This window comes from Dama dama, chromosome 14 (assembly GCF_033118175.1).
Source record: "Dama dama isolate Ldn47 chromosome 14, ASM3311817v1, whole genome shotgun sequence".
In the NCBI taxonomy this organism is placed as follows: Eukaryota; Metazoa; Chordata; class Mammalia; order Artiodactyla; family Cervidae; genus Dama; species Dama dama.
The window spans coordinates 72,921,861-72,948,570 of record NC_083694.1 but is presented as its reverse complement, the minus strand read 5'-3'; the positions used below and the strand labels follow the sequence as shown (position 1 = coordinate 72,948,570).

At 47.4% G+C, this 26,710-nt stretch overlaps 1 protein-coding gene and 1 long non-coding RNA gene across 6 annotated transcripts in view; both read right to left on the bottom strand.

Moving 5' to 3' along the window:
- The window catches only part of NEK7 (NIMA related kinase 7), a 135,980-nt gene that overhangs the window by 45,108 nt on the left and 64,162 nt on the right, over nucleotides 1–26,710 (bottom strand). For 3 of the 5 annotated variants that reach the window (XM_061161082.1, XM_061161083.1, XM_061161085.1), the window contains 3 exons: nucleotides 17,690–17,830; nucleotides 11,558–11,620; nucleotides 9,566–9,676 (listed from right to left, as the gene is read on the bottom strand). In XM_061161082.1, coding sequence (XP_061017065.1) covers nucleotides 9,566–9,676; nucleotides 11,558–11,620; nucleotides 17,690–17,830 — 315 coding nt within the window. Of the gene's footprint in view, nucleotides 1–9,565; nucleotides 9,677–11,557; nucleotides 11,621–17,689; nucleotides 17,831–19,193; nucleotides 19,224–26,710 lie in introns of those variants that run through there. The other 2 variants (XM_061161084.1, XM_061161086.1) reach the window with 2 other exon arrangements.
- Nucleotides 5,668–8,115, bottom strand: LOC133069461 (uncharacterized). The gene is made up of 2 exons (XR_009695875.1): nucleotides 7,874–8,115; nucleotides 5,668–6,832 (listed from the first exon to the last, which is right to left on the bottom strand). It is a non-coding gene; the product is annotated as an uncharacterized LOC133069461 (long non-coding RNA).

The window sequence follows — 26,710 nt, the reverse complement described above, 5'->3', positions numbered from 1 at the left end:
TTATAAAGTCATAAAAAATGAGGATATCCTGTCATTTGCAAAATCATGAACAAACCCTGAAGGCACTGTGCTAAGTGAAATAAGTCAGACAGAGAAAGATAAATACTGCATGATGTCACTTACACATGAAATTTAAATGTGCAAACACACACACACACACACACACACACGATCTCATTAAAAAGAAAAAAAAAAGGAGGTCAGATTTGTGGTCACCTGAGGCACGCGGTTAGGTGACAGGGGGAACTGGATGAAGGGGGTCAGGAGGTACAAACTTGCAGCTCTAAGGTAAGTACGGACCAGGGATGCGATGCACAGCATGGTGCTCCCGACAACACTGCTGTCTGATACAGTGGAGCTGTTGGGAGAGTAAAGCCTAAGGGTTCTCATTAAAAGAAAAAAAAGTTTTCTTTTTTTGCTAGGAACTAGGAATCTAGGTGTTCTATTAGATGAGCTTACTCATCTATTAGATGAGTAAGGAGATCCAAGAAAAGCGTTTCCTTCAGGAAAGTCATTTGTTTGCACCAAGGACTGACTGCACTGAAGACAGAGTCGGCACCAAAGCGCTTTCCGTGGCGGGTCTGAGGGCGGGCATTCTAGCTCTCCCCAGGGGCGCGCTCTATGTGCCAAAGCACCCCAACCGACAGCTTCCCACCCAGCATATTGCCCCGCAGTGTCCCAGGCAGAAAACACACGATCAGGACAAACTAAACCTTTCCAGTAAAGAAGCTGTATGGACTGGCTGTTTTCTGGGGGGTGAGTGGCACAAGTATACAACTCATTATGAACACCAATATAGGTGTTCTATTAGATGAGTTCCTAGTAAGGAGATCAAAGCGAGTCTTTTCCTGCAGAAAAGTCACTTGCTTTCCCAAGAACTGACTCTAGTGAAGAGAGAATCAGCACCCATGGTGTTTTCTTGGGTGATTTTGAGAGTGAAACATTTTGGCATTTATAGGGTGAGAACACTGTTTTTGCCAGTGGACCCAAATTGGCAGGTTCACACCCAGCATTGTCTAGCACTGAATATACACACTTGAGAAAAACGGAACCTTTCCATAAAGGAAGCTGTGTGAACGGGTGGTTCTCTGGGTGGTGTGTGGCACAGCCATACAATACATCATAAACCTAGGGATTTTATTAGGTGAGCTTATAGTAAGGAGGTCCAAGCACAGTGCTTCCTTCAGAAAAGTGACTTGCTTGTGACAAGAACTGACTAGCGAATAGAGAATCAGTGCCCAAAGTGTTTTCCTAGGAGGGTTTGACAGTGAAGCCGTCTAGCTCTTCCTGGGTGAGAAGTGTTTCTGCAGGCAGACACAACTGGCTGGTTCACGCCCAGCATATTACCCTGCAGTAGTGTCCCAGTACCAAAAACGCACTCAGGATGATGGAACCTTCCAAAAAAGGTAGCTGTGTGAACTGGCTGTTGTGTGTGTCGTGAGAGGCACATCCATGCAGCACGTTATGAACCTGGGTGTTCTATCAGACAAGCAGCTAGTAAGGAGACCTAAGCACAGTGTTTCCTTCAGAAAAGTCGCTTGCTTGCACCATGAACTGACTGAAATGAAGAGAAAATCAGCACCCAAGATGTTTTCTCAAAATTCTCCAAGCCAGGCTTCAACAATATGTGAACCGTGAACTTCCAGATGTTCAAGCTGAATTTAGAAAAGGCAGAGGAACCAGAGATCAAATTGCCAACATCCGCTGGATCATCAAAAAAGCAAAAGAGTTCCAGAAAAACATCTACTTCTGCTTTATTGACTACGCCAAAGCCTTTGACTGTGTGGATCACAATAAACTGTGGAAAATTCTGAAGGAGATGGGAATACTAGACCACCTGACCTGCCTCTTGAGAAACCTGTGTGCAGGCCAGGAAGCAACAGTGAGAACTGGGCATGGAACAACAGACTGGTTCCAAATAGGAAAAGGAGTACGTCAAGGCTGTATACCGTCACCCTGCTTATTTAACTTCTATGCACAGTACATCATGAGAAACGCTGGGCTGGAAGAAGCACAAACTGGAATCAAGATTGCTGTGAGAAATATCAATAACCTCAGATATGCAGATGACACCACCCTTATGGCAGAAAGTGAAGAAGAACTAAAGAGCCTCTTCATGAAAGTGAAAGAGGAGAGTGAAAAAGTTGGCTTAAAGCTCAACATTCAGAAAACTAAGATCATGGCATCTGGTCCCATCACTTCATGGCCAATAGATGGGGAAACAGTGGCAACAGTGTCAGACTTTATTTTTTTGGGCTCCAAATCACTGCAGATGGTGATTGCAGCCATGAAAATAAAAGACGCTTACTTCTTGGAAGGAAAGGTATGACCAACCTAGACAGCATATATAAAAGCAGAGACATTACTCTGTCAACAAAGGTCCGTTTAGTCAAGGTTATGGTTTTTCCAGTAGTTGTGTATGGATGTGAGAGTTGGACTATAAAGAAAGATGAGTGCCGAAGAATTGATGCTTTTGAACTATGGTGTTGGAGAAGACTCTTGAGGGTCCCTTGGACTGCAAGGAGATCCAACCAGTTCATCCTAAAGGAGGTCAGTCCTGGGTGTTCATTGGAAGGACTGATGCTGAAGCTGAAACTCCAGTACTTTGGCCACCTCATGCGAAGAGATGACTCAGTGCAAAAGACCCTGCTGCTGGGAGGGATTGGGGGCAGGAGGAGAAGCGGACAACAGAGGATGAGATGGCTGGATAGCATTACCGACTCAATGGACATGGGTTTGGGTGGACTCTGGGAGCTGGTGATGGACAGGAAAGCCTGGCGTGCTGCGATTCATGGGGTTGCAAAGAGTCGGACACGACTGAGCGACTGAACTGAAGGTGTTTTCTCAGGTGGGTTTGAGAGTGAAACATTCCAGCTTTTTCGTGTACCTAGATGAGATGATGGATGTTAACTAAACTTACTGTGATGTTCATTTCACAATATCATACAGGTAAGTCAGACCATTATACTGCACACCTTAAACCTACAGTCATGTAACTCAACAAAACTGGGTGGGGGGAAGAGATAACCTTAAGTAATTATCTGAAATTACGCCAAACTCTTGGCACAAAATAGAGTTCAGTTTAAATTATCTGTATTGCATATGTCACTAAAAAACATCTGTAGCAATAATATTCATTTCCCTGTTAGCCAGTCAGTGAGCTGTGGCATGACAACTTTTTGGCAGATGAAATACTTCGAGTTCCCCTTCAAGGGATTTATTATACTGGGTTATATTTTGTTTTACCGATATTTTAGTAAAATATAGGTTTTAAAAATATGTTAAATATATAAACTTATACTCTCCTCTATCTGATTCAATCTGACTTTCTAAAAGGCAATTATAAATAAAGGAACTTATAAATAGTTCAAAGAATAAACTATATTTTGGAATAATGGGCTACAAAAATTTTAAATATATTTTAAGAATACTTCTACTGACAGTGAAATGAACAAAGCTCATGCTTATATAGTTCTGAGATTAGTCTCTCATCTGCTCTATACTAAGTCTCCATCACCAAGTATGTTTCTTAGCAACAGAAAATGAAATATATAGTATTAATAAGGCGTACTACAAAATGGAACATGTACTGGTTCAATTTAGGACACAATAAAGAAAATGTACAGCATATATATCACAACTGGATAAACTGTAACCCAATCGCAATTCTGTAAGAATCTTTTCCTTTAAAATTCTGATTACGGATGATGAAGAAATACATGATGAAAAATTCTGGATTTCCTTTCATCTGAAAACTCATCTGGGAAGTATTTCATCTGACCACAGCCTCAGGTATTCCTCTGTCACTAATTAGAGAAATACTGAATATTTCAACTATAAATTGCTTAATTATATTTGTCAGCCTGCTCTAAACCAATTAATTATTTACTTGTAAAAATCTTTGATGCAATGCTATCCAGAGGTTCCTTCCTGGAATACAGACCAGGAGCGATCTTTCCTCTTCCACCCCAATTAAGCAGGAGCGTTGAGACAGTGGGGTATGTTCTGGTGCAGATGATTTACAGTATCACGTCCCATCAAGAAATGAACCGCGCTCCTTACAACCCTCAGACCTATTGCTATCCTTTGCAAAGCATCAGATCACTGCCACACTCCTTCATAAAAGAAGTCCCTATCATTTTTTATTTTTTGGTAATGTAGTCTCTTGTATAAAGAACGGCATACAGCACAAATTAGAGTGTTGAGAAAACAACATTAGCATTTCTTAGGGCCAAAAAGCCCCTTCCTGTATCAGAACGCTGTCTCCTCTCCTGCCACATTCCACTTGGATGTGAGCAACTGGTCGTGGGACTGCAGTGTGAAACGGCATGACGCTGTGTGCCTGCTGGAGCACCAGCCACGTTTCCTGGCGGGCCCCTGGGACAGAGGGTGGACGAGGAGAGGGCATCGGGCCTCACACGGCTGTCTCCAGCATTTCCTAAGCTGCTGCCGTCAGCCAGGCGCCCCCTAGAAAGCAGCCCAGGGCGCAGAGCAGGCAGTCCCCACACTCAACAAGGCCACACGGGAAACCCAGCCATCAGGAAAACAGCCCCATAAGGAAACACACGACCGTGTAAGGAAGAAACCATCTGAGACACCGTCCTCGGTCCTGGTCTCAGAGACTGTCCCGAGGAAGCGGGGAATGAGCGGGGAGCAGCAGGACTGACGGACTCACGCCCAGCCTGGGGGACAGAGCACCCGTGGCGGGCAGGAGGCGGCCGACTGCAGCAAGTGTCCCCTGAGCACCTACTGTGTGCGTGAGGACACAGGGCAGGCAGGCGCGCCTTCCCCCAGGGTCTGCTCTGGATCGCAGCAGCGGGGGTCAACGGGGGCGCCAGGGCGGTCTGGGGGCAGAGGCTTTTCTTCTCTCTCTGATCACCTCTCTTAGAGACTCTGATGGAAGCGGACGTGGGGGGTCCTGGCCGCGGGGAGATGAGTTAAACAGCTCTCGCGTTCTAGGTGACAGGTGCCGGTCCTTCCCTCAGAGGAGACAACGGAAATGAAGCTGATGGAGAAATCTGAGCAGCCTTTGGAAGGGGAGGCAATGGGACTCTGAGCGCGGGCCAGCTCCATGGGGTCTCACGTGGGACACCGCGGTCTGGGCGGAAGCGCGGGCTCAGATGCACTCAGGGTGCAGACAGAGCTCCACCCTCCAGACAGGAACCGGGTCCCCGGGAGCCCAGGCAGTTAGAAATGCAGAGGAACGAGCAAGGCCAGCCCAGAAAGGAGGGGAAAGCAAAAAGCGAAAAAACCCGGGCCTGAAGCTCTGAAAGCTCTGTCAGGAAAGACCAGGAGGAAGAGAACCCAGTCAAGAAGAATCAGGAGCGTGCGGGGCCCCAAGGAGGAGCGCGATGGGACTCTGGGCAGGGAGGGGCCTCTCGGAAGGAGGGGGGAGGCAGAGGCTCGTGCGGCCAAGGACCAGGCAGAGCCGTAACACGGGCCTGGGGGGTCAGCAGGCTGACCTGTAAAAATACAATATAAAGTTGCAAAGGTTTTATGCACATAAAAGTCAGCGGTTAAACTGAGAGATGAGAACATAGGGCAGAAAGTTAAGGATCTTCACCACTTGAGAAAACTAAAGAGAGACATTATATATTAAAAAATAAATAAATAAACCCTAACCTTACTAAGTCAAATGAAAAGAAACGTCACAACTCGGTGTTCAAGTGAAATGCAACAATCCATCATCAGAGTGATTTTATTTGCTGAAGGACCTGGGGAGATCCCACAGGTTAGATTCTCCCAAGTTAATAAATTACTCCTTCCCAATACAACTAGGCATTTTGTTCAGGTCTGAAATATCATCCCGCAAAAGACTTCCAGGGCTATAATCAGGAGGTGAAGACATTCCACTCATGTGAAACTGCGCAGTCAAACTTTCCGTTCTGCACGCTGGGCAAGCTTTCTGTTACAGTCATTACACTCAGAGTATCGTCTGATCTACAGGTTTGATAATAGGACTTTCGGCCTTTAGAAGGGCCCCAAGAGGACCTGGAAAACCAGGACCAGAGCGTCTTCTTTCTTGACAGGCAAACTGATGGCAGCTCTGATGACGGACAAGACCAGGACAGGCTGACACAGAGGAGCCCGTGAGGGAGGAAGCAGGGATGACGGTGCTAACCCTTTAACCCTTTAAAGAAGAACCGCTTCAGTCTTCTACCAAAGCATGCTAAGTGGCTCTGTAAGCGTCTTACTAGGAATCAGTTGATACTTTCTAAAAAGTTTTTTTTTTTAAGTTTTTTTTTTCTTTTAAAAAGCTTCCGAAATCCTCTTCATGATGGATGCTTTAAGGGTACAGCTGTCAATTCTATAAATGGTTAAGTTACTACTCATCGCCAAACAGAATTCTGTTCTCAATCTATCTTACCAGATCCACTGAGTCAGCTGCTTAAAAATTTTCTTGATAATGTCAACTTACGACAAGCCTGTTTAAGCACGGAGCTGAGTTCATCGCCACAATAAATGTAAGTTCACACTGACAAATTTTTCCTTCTTCACCTGGCCAGAGAAACCCGAGTCTGCTGACGGCAGAGGTTAACAGTGCTTCTGTTAAGGTCCTCCAGTCTAGAGTTGGTTTTCTCGAGTGGTCGGTGGACAGGAGTATTCTCCCAAAGTAAATGTTACAGCCTCAGGCACCAGGCCAGGAATGGCAGCCTTGACGTGTGAAGGAAGAGCAGCGAAGGAAGAAAAGCAGCCAGAACAAGAACGCAGACTCTAAAACCCCCCAGTCATCGAGCACTGAGTCTGGGGTGAGACTCCAACTGAAATGCTGTTTCTTCTATCTGCTTCAGCAGGTATTTGCCCAATAAGGACATGCCCACTTTCCTTCCCCCTGTAAGTAAGTAAATTAACTCTTATACCTAAAGGTTCAAGCAAAGAATTTTACCCTCCCTTCCTGGTTGATCTGCTTCATGCCTGTGGATCAGTTATCTCTAGACGTGTGTTGATCCAGTTTCTTATCTTCAGTGTGGGTCTCTGTCTGAGTCCTGGGGGCCTGCAACACCCCACGTCCACACAGGGCCCCGTGCTCCCCCTTCTCTGGGAGGGATCATTTACAGCTGTTTTTATATGTCTCATCTTGATAGACAGCTGCTTTTCTAAGAGTTTCCTTTTGTGTATTTGCATTTCTTTTTTTTGTTAATTAAATTGCAAAGACACATTTTTGTTGGTGGTTAGCTCTCTGTGGCAGGGGGTGGGAAGTCCCTAAAACAGAAAGCTGACGAGCAGTGAGTCATCCTACCATGGGACAGTCAGCTTGATAGCGTTCTGTGATAATGAGAACACTACCTTCCTTTTATGTAGACGTTTTATATTTAGAGATTGTAAAACTCTCCATCTTACAGATGAGGAACCTGGGCCTAAAAGAAGTTCAGTGATATGACAGTGTAAGTGGCTAATGCTAAATTCACACTGGAAAGCAGGATCGCTGCTAGCAAATACACCAACACCTTGATCAGAACATCTGCGAAGGCTTGGAATGGAATGCAAACTGTGTATGCATCAGCATTTTCCAGGTAGAGATGGTCAAAGGTTTTCATCTGATTTTTTCAAAGGAGCTTTGTGATACAAAAATTCTTAAGGGCCTTGCAAGGAAAACACCTGGATTTTTGCATCAGACAAACCTAATTTCCAACAGAGTTCTTCTATTTACTAGTAACGACACTTCTCTAGGTGTCAAAATTACCTCCCAAAATCACTGTAAACAAGATAATGCATGCAAAGCACCTAACACCGTTTTTTTTTTTTTCTAACACTGTTTTTAAAACCCCCTTACGAGAACTCCATGTGGCAAAGACTACGGGTTGTGCTCAAGTAGCCACTGAGAGACTGGATATACAGACAGACAACGGACAGAGCACATACAAAAACAGACCTTTGAACCACAATCGGGAGCAACCTGGTCAGGAAGCCAACCTTTCCACTCTAGCAAGCAGCCCGAGAAGCCAGCCTGCTCCGTCTGACTCGCAGGAGGTCACACTGCTCTCTCTAGTGACAATCCAGGAAGCTAAACAATAACTTCTGTTAACAATTAGCCCCAGATGGCCAGGACTCAGTAACTGACAGCTTCCTCCATTTCTGTCCCTGCTTCCAACTTAGGACCGACCAAAGGAAGCCAACTAGACACATGCAAGCCAGTCACCTGATGCGTGGCTGCAGCAGGCTCAGTGGCGGCCCCAGCACGCCACGGCCACCCATCGGGGCACACCCGAGCCCCCCTCCTTATCCACCGTGAAGACCCCCTCCTCTTGACCGGGAACCTTGCCCACACGCTGGTGATGGAGTGGGTCCTTTGCTGGAGCAGGCTCAGAGCTCACAGCCCTGACTCTTCTCATTCTGTTGGTCTTGGCTGGTTTCTGCACCATTCTGCTCGGCTTGCAGAGTAAGAGAAGGTTAGCTCGCAAATGAAGAGCATGCAGGCCAGCCTCCCTGCACCTACACCTGTTGCTAAGACGACATTCTGGCCAACGGCGTGAAGCGGAAAACACTGTGTGGCAGCAAGCACCCGGTGACGTGTCCACAAACACAGCCGTCAGGGGCCTGTCTCCCCTCACGTCTCAGCCCGAAACCTGAGGTCACAACTGCCATGTCAGTGCCGGCATTGTACACAACAGAGAAACACACGTAACACAGAATACAGCAACGGCCTCCTTTGACACAGTGTTCCTATGGGGGGCACTCTTCTGAGTTCTGCGGTGAGTGTATACATACATACAAATCCATGTGTGTGTGTGTGCATAAGTTAACTGATCATTTAAAACTACCCCATCTATTATTAGTCTGTTTCAGGGGAATGCAGTGCACGGAAGTGAAGTTGGGCCAAGGCCAGCGATGACCAGTTCTTAGGCTAGTCATCAGGCAGTTTCTGTAACTTGTAGCTGAACTTAAACCCCGTGGTTCAAATGAATCTGCCTGTAAGGCGGGAAACCCAGGTTCAATCCCTGGGTTGGGAAGATCCCCTGGAGAAGGAAATGGCAACCCACTCCAGTATTCTTGCCTGAAGAATCCCATGGACAGAGGAGCCTGGCGGGCTACAGTCCTCAGGGTTGCAAAAGAGTCAGACACCACTGAGCGACCAACACTTTCACTTCCAGAAAAGAAAGTTAAATGACTTCTCGGGGGTCAAATCAGGGCATGACACGCAAGACTGAGCGTGAGGCCCGCTCTCCTCTCGACCACGACCCTCCCAAGAGCAGGGGCGGCCTGGCCAGGCTGCTCCACAGTCCCCGCCCGCCCCTCAGCCTGACGCCCAGGCACGTGGGACGGAGGGTGATCTGCGTGGAGAAGCCAAGCTGCAGAGCTGTACCATCAGCTGGTACACAACACACCCTCGGTCTATTTCCAGTTGGTTCTGGGGTGTTCATCCATCCCAGGGGACCACTTCACCAGGTCCCTAGCTTCATAATCACAACCATCACCATGGCCTACCATTTGTTACATGGCTACCACACATCAAGCACCGCGGTGAGGTCTTTCAAGCATCCGATGTGCCTATGTGTGCAACATACAACTCTCAGAAAAGAGTAAATCTTTAGCTTTTTGTTTTTAAAAAAACAAAAAACCTTACCTTTATCATTCTGGATAGATCACCAGCATCAGCTAATTCCAAAACTATGTTCAGTTCATTATCTTCAATGAATGATGCATAATATTTAATTACATTTGGATGGTTGAGTTGCTGAGAAAAAAAAAAACTGGCATCAAAACGTTTTCTTACTATACGTTCCCAAGAGTCACTTACAGTTTTGTAACTGAAGAATACAATTAGTTACTGCATTTCATTTTTAAGTTATAGAAATCTTAACATGACTGTGTTTTTGTTTCATCTAGTGAATTTTGAAATAAGTATTATAATTATTGAAAGTAAAGCTATACAACAATTATTTTTTAGTAATATTCTTAGAAATCTTAGAGTATGTTATACACCTGAAATTTTTAAAAGTATTGCTATGCCCAATGAGTATATAAACTATGCATATAAATGAATGACCAAACTAAATAGCCAATTGTTAAAAATGATATCCTTCTAAATGATAACTGTCATTAAAGGCACTCAATGGTGAGTGCACTTTCCCTTTTTACTATTTTGAAGTTAAGGCTGATCCTAGTATAACTTCAGCCAGTGATAAAAATCTGACATCTACTATATCTAAATATTGCCTTTATATCAAATACTACAAATATTCTGAACCTATCTGTGGGGTTGATTATTAAATTATCTTAAAAAAAAATCCACCTTGTAGAAATATGCATTAGTCTACACATATTTACAATCTTTTCTAACAATCTTTTCATTCGATCTTTAAGCAAGGTAATATAAGACAAATCATTTCTCAAAGAAAATTATTCAAGAATTATCCCAGAGTATACACAGGCTTTTCTTCTCTTCTTCCTACTTATAGAAGATAGGTTTTCCTCCCACATTCTCTGTGATGATACATTATTTCTCTAACAAAGGTTTGTTAAAGCAGTCACTTCTTATTCCAGGAAATAGCTACAATAAATAGAACAGTGGGAAGCATGGCTTATTTTGAGCGTACTTTATCTTTTTTAATAAATCTGATTCATTTTGGGCACAAACAAAAATGGACAGCATAAATATCATCCAAGCTTTATCCGAAAGTTAAAAATACAACATAAGCCACTGCTGCTAAGTCGCTTCAGTCGTGTCCGACTGTGCGACCCCAGAGACGGCAGCCCCCCAGGCTCCCCCGTCCCCGGGATTCTCCAGGCAGGAACACTGGAGTGGGTTGCCATTTCCTTCTCCAATGCATGAAAGTGAAAAGTGAAAGTGAAGTTGCTCAGTCGTGTCGGACTCTTAGCGACCTCATGGACTGCAGCCTACCAGGCTCCTCTGTCCATGGGATTTTCCAGGCAAGAGTACTGGAGTGGGGTGCCATTGCCTTCTCCAACATAAGCCACAGCATACCTCAAAAGAAATTTCATATAACAAATGCAGTGTGAGGGTAACTCAAACCTCAGACCTATTCTCTAAGTGGGCAAGAAACTGACATACTCTTTACACCAGCCTTTCTACATCTGGAAAAAAGATACGGAAATATTATTATTTTTTTTTAATTCCTTTAGTCTGTTTTTATATTCACTATTTATATGATGTTTTATTTATTTATTTATTTTTATTTTTATTTTATTATTATTATTTTTTTTTTTTTGTCGTTGTGAACCACTTGGATCAGCTCACATTCTCAATACACCACACCAAATATGCATTTGCATTATCTAACATTTAGAATATGTCTAATTGGGATGGTCAAGAAAAAAATTTCTTCCATGTTTTATTTTTATGTCTATTTCTAGTTTGAAATGGGGGAGGGAGTTAATCCTACCAAACATTGCAATTAAATTAGTGTACAGTGAATCCAAAAGGTAACTGCATTCTTCAATATACTGATTTCAAATTTATACATTATTTGAAATCAGTGTGGCATAAGCTACATCTCAAAAACTATTTTCCTTATAAGTGTGAAATCTTAATAAATCACTTTTATCAACCCACTCAGTTATGTTCAAAACAGTCAACAGTTCATTTGTTACTTACCTTAAGGAGATCTATTTCTTTGATACAATCAGCACGTGCTTTGGCATCCATTAAATCAAATATCTAAAAATAAAAATCAGTTTTACTCAAGAAAACAGTAATCCACGGCTCAAACTACCACGTAAGTCCATTGTAATACTCTACACATAATTACACACACATTTAGAAGTGTACTTTCCAGGTAGCATTTAGGAGCTATGCAGATCAACAGGTAATTTATCTCACATTACTACTAGAGGGTATACGTTTTTCCCTCCAGAGGCAGTCAGTATTAAAAATGGGAAAAGAGAACAGCTACATATTTCATACATAACACAAAGTACTTTAAAATGTACAAAGAAATCTCTCAATGTTCCAAGCATGTGGAAAATTAACAGTAAAAACAAGCGTCATATGTTAACACATATATGTGGAATCTGAAAAAACTGGTATAGACAATCTTACGAAGCAGAAATAGAGACAGAGATGTAGAGAACAGATGAACGGACACCACGGGGAAAAGCGGGGAGGGGTGGGATGAACGGGGAGATGGGGACGGACGTGTACACAGCGCCGCGTGTAACGCAGCACTGATGAGGACCCACTGCATGCCCCAGGGGCCCCCGCTCTGCCCTGCAGGGACCGACGGAAAGGAGTCCGAAAGAGGAGGTGCGTGTGCACACGTGGCCGATTCACTTTGCCCGGTAGCAGAAACCGGCACAACAGCATAAAACAACCAGACTCCACTCAAAACTGTCTCACATGGCTACATAGTTTCAAAAACACTTACCATTAAACTAATTTAGAACTACAAATGAAACTATCTCTAACTGAATTCTCAATACCAAAAGTGACTTCCAAACAGTGAGGAATGAAGTTTTGCTGGCACATTTAAGGCAAAACTACACTCTGAGCCATAGATAACATTTCACTGGAAATTCAAAAGAATTTTATCTTCCTTTTTCTCTTAGGCAGCATTTCAAGACAAAAATGAAAACTGTATCTTTAGCTTAAATCATTTCCAGACATAGATTCAAACCTGATTACACGAGCAAGAAAATACAAACAGATATGGGGGGAAAAAATATCCGGATTCTCACAGACTGTTTACAGGGTTGTCTCTAGAAAGCATCTTCGCAGCTCTATCTATCCAAGTTTCTGTGGGTTTTTAAATTATATTTGAGAAAAGCAAAGCAGTGTTTAGGTAAGTGATTGGCTGATAAGCTCTTGGTATTCTCTGGATCATTTTAAAAGTTTTCTTTTGTCATCTTTAAATTTTGCCAGAATTATTCACAACTAATTAAACTGAAAATGGTAACACCTATATCGTTAGGAAGAAAAGGCCTTCAAGTGACTTAACACAAATGTCCTTGAAGGGCATCTATCAGAAGAAACAACACTTAGAATGTAGTAAAGAAAGTACTTAAAAATAACACTAAGAGAGTGACAAAGTGTCGCATCTTACTTTAACTGAATCTTGCATAAATGGAATCCCAGCCAGGAGTCCGGGGCCCATGGAGCCTGCCGAGGCCTGTTCTCTGTGGGGTCCCCCACCCGCCCCCCACGGTCCCCCTTCCGCCCGGTTCCCCTCCTCGCAGCCCCGGCCGCAGTGGGGTCCAGGCCCGTCTCCTTCGCCCAACAGGCCTGGCCGAGGGCAGGGAGACCGTCCCGGTGTCTGAAGGGCGGAAAACGCACGGGAGGAGGAAACCCCCGGGGAGAAGGGCTGTGGCCTCTCAGACAGAAAGGAGAATCCCCGCTCCACACACAGGCCCCAGGGCTGCGGGGGCTGGCGGGGCCGCGGGGCGGAGATGCGTCCAGCGGGCGCGGGGGCTCCCCAGGGCCCCGGCCCCCTCTCTGCAGGGGCCTGCACGTCCCGAGGGCGCATCAGAGACAGGCCTCAGTGCTGCCTCGTGGGCTCCTTAAGGTCCTGGCAAATGACGGCATGGAACGGGATACCTGTCCGTGTGTCCTTTATTAAAAACCAGAAACCCGTTTCCAAGGGGATGCCTTCTAACTGCTCAGCCTACAGTGATCTGCCTCCTGGAGCACCAGAAGCCCCACGTCCTTAAACCCAGAAAGCGTGGGAGAAGCACCACCGGAAATCCATACTTCGTTTGAGAGCCTGACGCTCAGCCAAGTTTAGCCAGGGCTTCCAGGGGTTCAGAAGCCACCGTTCGGAGGTCAGCGAAGGTGGCCCAGCAGCTGCGAAGGAGCCAAACCCTGAGGGTGAGACCTGCCCGGAAAGGCAAGGGGGGGAGGAGGCGCCATGGAAGGAAGGAGAAGGGGACCCCAGGGAGAGGGGGACCCGAGCCCGTGCAGGGAAGAGAAGAGGGCGCTGGAGCGGCAGCGGCCACGGGACGTTGATGGCAAGGGGTGAGACTGCGGGAGGAGGGAACGGGACAGAAGAGAAAGCCCCGCCCCCCAGCACAGGCGGGGGAAGGGGAGTGACGCGGCCGCGGTGGGAAGGCATGTGGCCGGTGGGCGCTCCGCTGGGCGTGACGGCACGCAGCCAGGCCGAGGCACTCCCACCGCCAGCACTGCCGTCATGCACGCCTGCTGGCTTGGGTTCTGCTTATCCCGTGGCTAAAATGCATCCAAGTAGGACGTGCAAGACAGTGCATCTCCTGAGAGAGGGGAGCAGCGCCCCTCGGGGCTGTGGGCATGGGACAGGGACTCCTGATGAAAGCGGAAAACATGCGGCAAAGAGAAACCCTGCCCGGGGCTGAGCAAGACGGGACGATTCTGAAATGGAAACATCCACGATGCTCTCATAGCTGACAAAGGTCCAAGTAACGTAAGCAGACAACTGAGGCCAGACCTGAAGTAAGAGGTCTAGAGGATGTGGGCCAGTGTGCCGTGGTCAGGATGGAGTCAGAGGCAAGGTCTGGTGGGAAGAGAGCATGAGGCAGACAGGAGAGCGGATGTGGACGGCTGAGACAGAACCCCCCGAGTGCAGTGAGGGCCGGGACGCGACTGAGAGCGGAGCGACCAGGGGCTGGGGGCTGGCGTGGGGAGAAACCAGGATTCCTGGTCTCGGCAGAGACAACGCGGTGCTGGGAGGGGGCACAGCAAAATAGGAGTGAGGGGCTGAGAACACACTTAAAAGAAAAAGGTCCTGCAGACTGGAAGACAAGGGACAGAGATGGAGCCAGATATTTAACTGGGATGAATTCCATAATCACAGTGAACTCTGAAAGAGACTGCATATATGGCCATAACGGGTTAGAGATACATTAAAATCACTTCATGCATTAGAAAAGAAACTGCTATCCATAAATTTTTAAATGCATGAAAATCCTAATGCAATCAGGACTGCATGCAAAATATACAGAATGTAGTATCAAAAAGTAACACAGGTAAAAAGGCATTAATATGCTTTAAAAAGGGATAGCTTTTTTAAAGCTTGAATTATGGAAAATTTGACCTGGAACTGATTTTCTTGATGAATGCTTTAAAATAGCTATTAAATATAAGCAAATATGGGGCACCCCTGGTGGTTCAGATGGTAAAGAATCTGCCTGCAATGAGGAAGACCCAGGTTGATGCCTGGGTTGGGAAGAGCCCCTGGAGAAGGGCATGGCAACTCACTCCAGTATTTTTGCCTGGAGAATCCCACGGAAAGAGGAGCCTGGTGGGCTACAGCCCACAGGGTCGCAGAGAGTCAGACAAGAATTAACGGCCCAACGATGGAAGAGCTGAGTATAATTAAAGAGAGATCACCTGGACCAGAGCAAAACAACTGGCTACCATCTTAGGACACAACTGCAGTTCTGAGACCCAGGCCGAGCACCCTGGGAAGCCTTTCTCAGCCTCCCCTCGCTCTGGGCTCCTCTCTGCAGACAGGTCTGGGCTGCACCTGCACTGGGAGCCCTGAGTCCTGTTATTTTGTTCATCTTGGTTCTCAAAGCCTTTGGTGCCGACCACTGAACACCAGACGCCCGCTCCCACTGGAGGAACAGCAGGAAGGGAGGCGGGGAGACAGGGCAGCAAGGTCACCTGTGCCCCCCAGTTAAGGGGCACCGTAACGGTGGCGAACAAACCGTGACGGGGTGGGGCGAATTCTCCAAAAGACCCGATAGTCCTGTCATCACCACAGGCTCCCGACCCCTGTATGATCTCGAGAAGGAAGGTGCACTCAGCACACACTCCTTCCCTTGCACACGCAGGTCCCAGGCACACGTCCAGCAAAGTCACTGGGGCTTCCAGCGAGCCGGTCACGGCAGACTGAAACCTGACACGTGGCCAAAGCACAGACGCGCCCAGAGAACGACACGGAGGAGCCTGGACGCTGCTCCCGAAGAGTCTCACGAAATATCTGTGAGCAGAGCACCGAATTACAGACGCAACGCTCCAACGCAGGGACCCCACTGGGAAGGGGCCTGGATTAGCTGGAAACTGTGACGCAGCCCTTCAGGCCAGAAAGAAGCCTTACAATAACAGACTGCAGGAGGAATCCAATGTCTGCTTCCTGGTGACGTTTCTCAAGAGAGGCTGGGATGCTTCAGACAGGAAAGGAGTCTGGTCAACGGTATTTTAAAACACTTTCATACTAAGCTGCAGAGGTGGCTTATTAAAAAGGAAGAACCCTGGTCTCTCTAGTTAAGCACGAATGTAATATATCACAAAAATCAACATGTCTGAAATGCAAATATATTTCTTCCTGTAAAGCTTTAAGATAACTGTTCCCTAATTATATAAGCTAAGAATATCTTCACAGCATCATTTCTTTCTTGCATATATAGGGAGTTATGCTTAAACTAGAAGAGGTCCCAGTTGCAACACAACAAAGCAGAGAGGAAGGCTCAACGCTTCCGTCTCAGGCACATACAAAAGGGAGACTTCTGCATGTGTGTGCCAGGAGACACACAGGACGTGACGTGAACACGACAGAAATACAACAGCAAACAGCCGTATACAACCAAAACTAGTAGACGTAATGAGAACAGGATATACACACACACGACATGTGACACTACACACATACATGCCTATCCACACGCTGAACACTGTACGTGTAAAGATTAAAGCGTAGCCACACACCAACATGTGACAATATTTACGCAAGTTCAAAAATGCAAAAGCAAACAGCAGATTCATTCAGAATTTACACAGGTATGGAGAAAACTCTAGAGAAAAAGCAAAGGAGTGATACAGAGAAAACTCAGGACAGGGTGACCTGCAAGGGAAGGGAGTGGCAGGTATGCGGGCATCTGCTTCAGCCCTGACCTCTGACACGCGTCCTGTAAATGCTTTCATAAATATTTACTGTACAAGGGGAAACTGTTCACCTCTGCTGGGATGGCTGTCACAAGGACACTGATCCTTCATGAAATTAAATAGTAAGAGGAAGAGGACAGAGAGAAAGACACCAGGTAGCAGAGTAAAACGGGAAATCTACAGGCGAGTGTGAACAAGAACAACCTTCTCCCTGAAAAGAGAAGTTAGACTGCACGACATCAAACACACTCTGAGGCACAAAGGCGAGAGCATGCCAGACCAGCGGCAGTGGGCCCACAGGGGCAGGGCCGGGCCAGGGGAGCTGGGCAGACCAAGGAGCCTGCACACGGCCAGGGCTGGAGGGCAGGGCCGATGCCAACACAGCGTGGGCATGTACGTGGGACAGCAATCCCCTACGTTCACCCATTTCACTTTCCCATCTCCTCCGGTAAATAAAGTTCACCCTGGTTTTCTTTCTTTCATTGCCAGGCTGGTTCTCCCCTAGCACGGAGCCCCGCCCCAGAGCATGCCCGCCGAGTTCTGGCTTCAGGCGGTGCGTTCCATGAGCCGGGTCTCCTTGCCCGAGGCCTGCAGCTGAGGCTACGACGTGCAGCCACACGCCCTGCTAGAATGCATGGTGACAACTCCAATCTGCCTCTTAAAACCAAGAGCTGTGAAAGCTTTTCTAAGATCATTCCAGTCACGACTGAACCCGGGTGAGCAGAGCCAGCTCAATTTCAAAAGTAGCATTACAACTAAAAAGGGATTTCCACCATACACGACACTTAATGCAAGTGTTTACAGGACAATTTTTATTCTTTCTCATCATTCTCAACTCGAGACTGTCATGACCCAATCGTTCAGAACATACTTTTCTCCATTTATTACTCACAGAGTATAATTTTACATGGATTTATAGAATTAAAGTCATCTTACCTGTACTTTTTTTAAAGCTACTGGTACTCCATCCAAGAGACAGGCAGCCCTATAAACTTCGCTAAATTGCCCGCGACCAATTTTCTTCTCTATTCGAAAGTTGGCTAACGTATTATAGCCCATATCCGGTCGTAAGGCCTTCTGTAATTAAAAAAGTCAGAAAAGTTTTCAATCACACAATATGCAAACAACTGTCGATTGTCTTCACATAAGTAGGTGATTTCTATGGTAAACCTGCAGACAGTCACTTGTTTGACAGGTATTTATCAAACTATTCATATTATATAAAAATAAACACACACACACACATGCACACACACATTCACTTAGTCCAACCTGCCAACTAGCACATGAAAACTTTCTAAACTTCCTGATGATACTTAACTTCTGCAAAGAACAATTCCAGGGGCAGCGAGTCTACCACCTCATCATTACTTTTTTTTTTTAAGACCTAATTTTTTAAAAGCAGAATATTAAGAGGAAGGTAGAGAGGGTCCCGGTACACCCCCACCCAGCCCAGGCACTGCTTTTCTCATTATCAACACCCCATCAGAGCCGGACCCTGGTCACCACTGATGAAGCCCCACTGACACATCACCATCACCCGAAGTCCACAGTTAACACTGGGCTTCACCCTTGCTGCTGGACATTAGATCAGTTCAGTTCAGCCACTCGGTCGTGTCCGACTCTTTGCGACCCCATGGACTACAGCACGCCAGGCTTCCCTGTCCATCACCAACTCGCAGAGCTTGCTCAAACTCATGTCCACTGAGTCGGTGATGCCATGCAACCACCTCATCCTCCGTCGCGCCTTCTCCTCCAGCCCTCAGTCTTTCCCAGCAATCTCTACGGGTATGGACGATGGATGACGGCCTACATCCATAATCAAGAGTGCTGGCGTGCATGCTCAGTCACTCAGCTGTGTCCAGCTCTCCGCGGCCCCGTGGACTGTAGTCCACCAGGCTCCTCCGTCCATGGGCTTTTCCCAGGGAAGAATACAGGAGTGGGGTGTCATTCCCTTCTCCTGGGGGTTTTCCCGACCCCGGGACTGAACCTGCATCTCCTGCATTGGCAGGTGGATTCTTTTATCCCTGAGCCACCTGGGAGGCCCCCCAGAATCTTAGCATCAGTACATTTTCCCTGCCCGAAAAACCCTCTGGGCTCTGCCAGTTCACTCCTCGCTCCCCACTGATGCCTAGCAGCCACTGATCTTTTCACTGGACCCACAGTTCTGATTTTTCCAGAATGTCACATAAGAATCATACAGTATGTAGCCTTTCAGATTGGCCTCTGTCACTTGGAGAAGGAATGGCAACCAGTACTCTTGCCTGGAAAATCTCATGGATGGAGGAGCCTGGTGGGCTACAGTCCACAGGGTCGCAAAGAGTTGGACACGACTGAGTGACTTCACTTTCTTTCTTTCTGTCACTTAGTACATAAATATCTTTTAAACAATATATATTTTTGCTGTTCATGGGAAAAGTCATTTCTTTTTGAAACTCACACTTTTTGTACTCATTAGACGGCAGGCACTGGACTAGCCCCAAGGGGAACGGATGCATCCGAAGAAGTGCTTCTGCTTGGAAAGAGCCCACGTGGCCACACGAAGGGGCCTTAACTGTGCACGCCCCCGGAAGGCGGCCTCTGCAGTGCCTCGAGGCACTCCTGCTCTCCCTGCAGCATCTGTCCACTGAAATAGAACGAGACAGCTCGGCCAGCACATGGGCTTTTCCATCTTCTCTTTTTTTGGCCAAACACTCATGGGCCTCTTCCAAATCCCGGGATTCCTGATAAGTAGACCCTTCTTGGCCTGGTACCACTATGCTCACATCCGAATGGATCTTCTCTACTCTGGGCCGACTTGGAGTAAATATGACATTCTTGTGGGGACTGACTCAGGTCGACCATTAAACACCTACTGGTGCAACCAAAGGGCACAGGGGTTCCTAAACCCACTAAGGCAGCTTGAACTCTTAGTCCTCACATAAACCTTAGTTAGGGCTGATGACCCCATGACATATTTAAGAGGCTGTTTTGACATACGGGCATTACATTAACCGCTAATATACATTAACTCCTTGTTCATGTCACTATATCAATCATGCTAGCAAAAAATTGTAAAATTCTGCTGGAGTTTCACTGCCATACAAATGCAATGTTTCTCAAAAACGAGGGGAAAAGTAGCAATAACTTGTTACCATGCATTGCTTTTCTTCTGAAAAGTGAAAAATACCACTCTTCAAGACATGCGAAATAATCAGAATACAAATTACACAAATTCGTTATGTGAATATAAACCATAAATAATTGTCAGAATAGAATAATAACACTGCCACAATTAAAAAAAAAAAAGGCTCCATTTGGGTACCTCTAATGTAACAGGTCCTAAAAATCAGTACTTGTTATGCTATTTAATTCAATTCTCATGAGGATCCTATCAGGCAGATGTTATCACACCAGACCTATGGCTAGCTGATGCCCAAGCCCCAGTTCTTAAGCACAGGCTTAGCCATCCTCTGGGGTTACCAAACAGCCACCTACAATGTAGTAGATATTACGGCACCCTATGATGATCCACAGTATTTTCAATTTTAGGCCTTTTGATGAAAAAAAACAGAAATGGGACTAGAAACACACATACCAAAACTGAAAATAAAAAATAGGAACGAAATCATAAAATAAAGGGAGACTACTTGCCACACTGTTCAAGTATAAGATTTCTTTTTGTGGTCACTGAGATGAATTTATAACTGTCACTGTAAAGTGAAGTAAAAGTCGCTCAGTCCTGTCTGACTCTTTGTGACCCCAAGGACTCTACAGTCCACGGAATTCTCCAGGCCAGAATACTAGATTGGGTAGCCTTTCCCTTCTCCAGGGGATCTTCCCAACCCAGGGATCAAACCCAGGTCTCCCACACTGCAGGCGGATTCTTTACCTGCTGAGGCACAAGGGAAGCCCAAGAATACTGCAGTGGGTAGCCTATCCCTTCTCCAGTGGATCTTCCCGATCCAGGAATCAAACCAGGGTCTTCTGCATTGCAGGCAGATTCTTTACCAGCTGAGTTACCAGGGAATTGTCACCTACTTAACAAAGGAAACTTATAAAGTCTCACTTCTCAGATAGAGTCAATGGATATTAGCAACCTCTAGCTTTCATAACTTCATTTCACTCGAGGAGGAGAGATTTTCAATTGTCCATGCTTTTCTAACAAATTTCTTTTTTTTAAATTTACACACTAGGACAGACTGCAACGTCGAAGAGGTGGGTTTCCTTCCTCTCTTCCAAACATCTCGACCGCTCCTTCTCCGGATGAAAACGTGTCGGTCTCCGGGGTGACGCGCGGCTTCCTCATCGGGACGCTGCCACGCAACCCCGCACGCACTTCAGGCCTGCCCGGGACCCGGTCCGCGCGGTAACTGACAAACCGGCGCGGGCTGCCGAGGCGCTGCGACGACCGCACGCTGAGCGCGGCCGCCTAATGTGTTCTGGCATGCAGGCGCGTAATCACACATTTACATATGCAATGACCTACATTTGCATGTCAGAGCACACACCGTCTGGGCTTATTAAGGCTGGGCGCCTCCCTGCGCTTGGCGGTCGGAGTGGCGAGAGGGCCAGAGGGCGGCGTTTCTTTGGCAGCGGAGGGATGAGCTGCCACCCAGGATTAGGCCGATACGGCCTGAGCATTAGACACTTCATTAGACGTAATCTGTTTAACAGTGGGCAGTGTATGTAAACTTCGCAGCCCATTTGCGGCACCCTTTCCCCCGTGGCCTTTCTTCAAAGGGCAGAGCGGCTGACTGACAGCCTGTCTCATCTGCTCCCGTGTCCTGTCGCCCGGCGCAGACGCGCGGGGCAGACATGAGGCGGGGCCGGGCTCTCGTCCCGGCACCCCCGCCCCGAGGCTCGGGCGCTGCGGCCATCTGCAGAAAGATCAGCCTGGGCGCCGGGCGGTCTCCTTTAAGAGGTGGCCGGGCAGGTGTCACACACACCTGGGCGGTGATGCTCGGACGCCGTGGCCAGTGCCCCACTGCGTGTGGGTGAGTTACGTCCCGGGTAAACAGCACTGTGTGAATGACCAGGCTGTGTGTCTGAGTGGCATGAAATGACTTCTAGAAAGATGTCAGTCATTTAAAGGAGTTTCAGCTTTTATGAAAGTAAAACGCCACTCTGTCTCTTCCATCACACACTGACGCCCACCTACACTGGAAGCGGGGGTCTCACAGTCACCCCACACCTGCCCCAGCCGCCCCACCACCCTCCCCGTCTGCCGCCAAGTCCGGCGGCAGCTCACCCCTCCACGCACAGTGTCCACCAGGCCCGGCCTTCTGGGGACCTGCGCTCTGCACGCCTGGCCCACCTCTGCTCACCGTGGGGACCCACCTGACAGCCTTCTCAGGGGCCCTGCCCTGGGCCCACCGTCTCCAGCAGCAGCCAGCTCTGCAGACAGCTGTGCAAGCTCAGGCACCCGGCTGGGTTCCGGATCTCACTGGCTTTTATTTGTTTACAGGTATCTATTTCTCCCTCCAAGCACAGCTTCTCAAAGGCAGAAACCAAGCTTGATCTTTGTGTCCAGATGCCACAAAGACGGCGTGACATGAAACAGGCAGGAAGTATTTACTAAACAGGTGAACGCAGCTGAAAGAACTCCCTCTGCCCTAGCAGTTTCCAACGGGTGAGACGGAGACTTGCCTTGCACCCCCGCCAGGACGGGAGACAAGTGCTAATCCACTGTCCCCGCTGGGGTCATACGGGAAGCCCTGAACACTGCCGGCTAAGGCCTGACCTGGCGGTGATGTACTTTAGTCACTAAATTGTGTAAGACCCTTTTGCGACCCCACACACTGTAGTCCAGCAGGCTCCTCTGTCCATGGGATTTTCCAGGCAAGAATACTGGAATGAGTTGCCATTCCCTTCTCCAGCGGATCTTCCTAATCCAGGGACTGAACCTGAGTCTCCTGCATTGGCAGGCGGGTTCTTCACCACTGAGCCAGCAGGGAAGCCCCAGGCCTGACCGAGGTTCTCACAAAGCCCCAGAGAGACAGTGCAGGGTCTGGAGTCACTCCACAAGGCTGGGCTGGAGCCTCAGATCTGATTCTCAGTGTCTTTCTCAGCTGGGCAGCTGCCCAAACCGTGTACCCACTTCTCCAGGGCAGGCGGGAGCCCACCCAAGGGCGGCCTGTGAGTGTCACCAGGGACAGAGCCTCGCACACGCACGTGCTCACTGTCACCTATGCCCCTTTCCTGGGACCCCGCGGTCACAGCCTGCCACCGACCCTGTCTCCCCTCAGCCTCCTTCAAGTCGAGGCGTCAAGACTGAAACTCCCTGGTCCTGACCTCGATTTTCTTCTGTGGCCCTCCTTCTCTGGGCCCAGACAAGCTTGAATCGACAGACAGACTTCCGTATGCCAGCAGCCTCCTTCCTGGGGTCTCCGAGTAGTGCCCAGTCCTGGGCTCGCCTTCCAGCCAGACACTCCAGTTAGCATGTGGACTCTCGCCCTGATCCATGAATGAACCCAGCTGGACCCCTTGCATATAAGGCTCCTTGGAGGCATACACTATATCTAAGTAAAATTTTCCTGCCTGAAGGCCTTCTAATTACTGGGGGGGGCGGGGGGGGGGAAGGTACAACACCTAAAACCACGTGTGGTGGCAAGTCAGCTTCTGGTTGGAACGTGGTCACATTCAAGTTTAAAGTCCCAGGCAAACTGAAGAGAGCAACTGCTTGAAAGCCTGTAAACCCTCCAACTTTGAAACTGCAAGCTCTTGGTGACAAGAGAGACTGAGGGACGTGACTAATTCAGCACAGAGTAGCTTCCAAAATTACTAAATAAAGACCACGCACTCCATAAAATATTTTTCAAATGGATTCCTTTTTGGATTGAGTCTTAAAATGTAACTATTCAACATGGATAACATAACTGTAAGCTTATGCAGGTTTCGTTACTGTTTGATTGTTTTTACCGGTGTCATTTCATTTCTTAATTACTAATATAAGACACCCGTGACTCCTTAAATAGAGGGCATGGTTATGACTGATGCTGGAAGCATGTGCGTTACATTTTTGTGGTAAATGATGTTTAGTCTCCTGAGATGTGTGAATCCGCAAGTTAAAAGAATCCTAAAATCTCAGAAATGTAAAATAAACACTCAAAATCACATATGACGACTAAAAATATCAAACCCAAGAGTGAAGGAAGCTTTATGTAACACCTAAAATGTCCAGCATTCTCATTAAGGAAACTCTTGTTGATCTGAATGCGCTTTACCTACCTACCAACAGATCATGCTAACTAAATGGGATTAACTTCCACATGTCAGTCCCCTCCTGCACGTAAATACTTTTCATTTTAAAATAAAATGCAGTCTGTTGTGCCACTGGCTTATACTCCCACAGGTGCAAACTCGTTAAACAACAACTTCCCAGGACTAAACTAATTTCTCTAATTTCTTTTAAATTTGAAGGCAAGAACATTTAATGAGCAGTAAGATAATTCAGGGTAACATGATGATAATAGTTCTCTCTGGGGAAATTAGAGGAGCCCTGCCATGGACTCGACAGACTCCCCGGGGAGAAAATCCTGTCCTGACAATTCCTGGAGGTACTGTTATCAACAATCTAATGTACAAGCCAGGATTAACAATACTTAACACCATTAATAAGGTTTTCACTGTTACTGCAAACTCGTCTCTTACTGGTGATTTTCATCTTACCAACTGTGTAATCTAACAAATATTATACTTTATGTTAATATTATTAAATTTCTCCAAAATTTGAAAGTAATGAAACTTTAAAATGTCCTTCAATTTTATTTGGCAATAAAGCTCATTCTATGGATGATCTTTAAAGAGACATTACTCAGCTCCCAACTACACAAACTGCCACAACTACAAAATGCCCTTTTGACAATATCTCACACAGAGCTCTTACACACAACGTTCTCTATAGACCTCACCAGAAATTTAAAAAACATGTTAAAACAAAAACATCACGTGTGCCAGCAATCTAATTAGTCATTCTTCTTCCCATTTGAAAAATCATCTCCCTAAAATTTCTTAAGTAACCTGTTTCAAAAGTAACCTATTCTTAAAGACACTAAAAGTCTGAGATTTAAGTCAGCTGGAATGATGTGCCATTAATCACTATAACTGGCTTTTTATCAAACAAAGGAGAGAATTCACTACAGCATAAGAAAAATGAGTGATCAAATGTAACCAATTATTTAAACATTTATAAGATCTTGGTATTTGTATCATCTAACCATTATTAGCTATACTACCCAGCATGATAATTACTATACCCAAATTATGTAACCAAAAATACCGGTTACCTCTCCTGGCATTTCAGGACCACGGTAATGACAGAGACACTCCCACTACCCCTTGAGCACCAGCAGCTACAGCTGGTGAAATTCAACACTGCGAGCAGAAGCCTTTCACTGTGATAAACAGAAGGAAGATGTTTTCTTCAATTTATTCATTTATTCCACAGTTATTAATAGAGGATGGGGCTTAAACAAACATGTAATCCAAAAACAGTAAAAAGGCAGTAAGCAATATTAGAACCTGATGGCAACTGACTTTGGTATTCTTGCCTGGAGAATCCCATAGACAGAGGAGCCTGGGGGGCTGCTGTCCATGGGGTCGCACAGAGTCAGACACGACTGAAGCGACTTAGCACGCATGCATGCATTGGGGAAGGAAGTGGCAGCCCACTCCAGGGTTCTTGCCTGGAGAATCCCTGGGACAGAGGAGTGGTGGGCTGCCGTCTATGGGGTCGCACAGAGTCGGACACGACTGAAGTGACTCAGCAGCAGCAGCAAGATTAGTATCTAATATTTAGGTACTATGCAGAGAAATAAAATAGAGTGATATAATAGAAAATGAATGATGGTTATTTTGGATTGGATGATACTGGGATGACCTTGCGGAGGAGGTGACATTTTGGTTGAGATTAAAAGACCAGAAGGAAAAGAAGTGCGGAAAGCAGCCCTGGGGGAAACGTCTTCAGGGAGGAACAAGCTGGGTGTGCTGGAAGAACACTGGCTGGAGGGTGGAGAACACTGGGGTCGCGGGTAAGGACCGGGGTCAGCATGGGTGCGGGGTGTGGGTCTCCAGCAGAGAGGCTCGGAACTCAGGAGCCTGACCCTGCGGGGAGCGAGGCAGGGAGGGGAGAGCCGGGAGCACGAAGGCCTGGCCCGACCCGACGGTGAGAGCGAGACGCGCGCAGCGGGCGGACCCCGACGCGACCCCCGGGTGGACTCCGAGGACTCAGACTGCGGGAGCTGAACGCGAGGGCGAGGGGAGAGGGACGCCAAGGACGGATCACGGGTTCGGGAACCGCTGACTGGGGTGTGCTGGTAACAGAGGTGTGACAAAGGATGGACCACGACACAGAAGCAGGCGCGGCAGAGAGGCCTGCGTCGTCTCTGCCGCACGCGCCCTGGCCCCGAGAGCCAGCATCTCGTCCACTGTCCGCCTGCCGGGCGCAGCACTTGCAGGCTTCAGGGCGGCGGCTCCGTAAAAAACGAGCGCTCCTCTAACCCCCGGGCGGAAGAGCGAGGCGGAGATGTTCAGTAACCTGCGCTCCAGCGCGGCCAGGAAAGGGGGGGGATCCAAGCACTTACACGGGGCAGTCCCACGTCAGGGCTCAGGCCCTAAGCCACCCCGCGAAACGTCCAGCCCTTCTGTGCCCTCCCGGCCCCCTAGACGGGCCCCCTGTAAACGCTGGCATCCGCGCGGCGCTCACCACCGGGCCACGCAGCCCCCCGTCCCGCCTCCCCTCCGCCGGCGCTCGGAGCTGGGGTGGGCTTTCACTGATCCCGTGTGACCCCGACCCCCTACTGGGTACCGCATCAGAACTCTCCTAGGAAGTCCTCGTCTTCCACCTCCTTGTTCTCCTGCACTGAACGAGACCCAGTCAAGGGAGAAAAAGAAGGCGTAATTAAACGTAGTGCACACAAGCGTTCCTGGAAAAAGAAGGACTCATCAAAACTTCACAATCAGGGTAACATTTGTTTT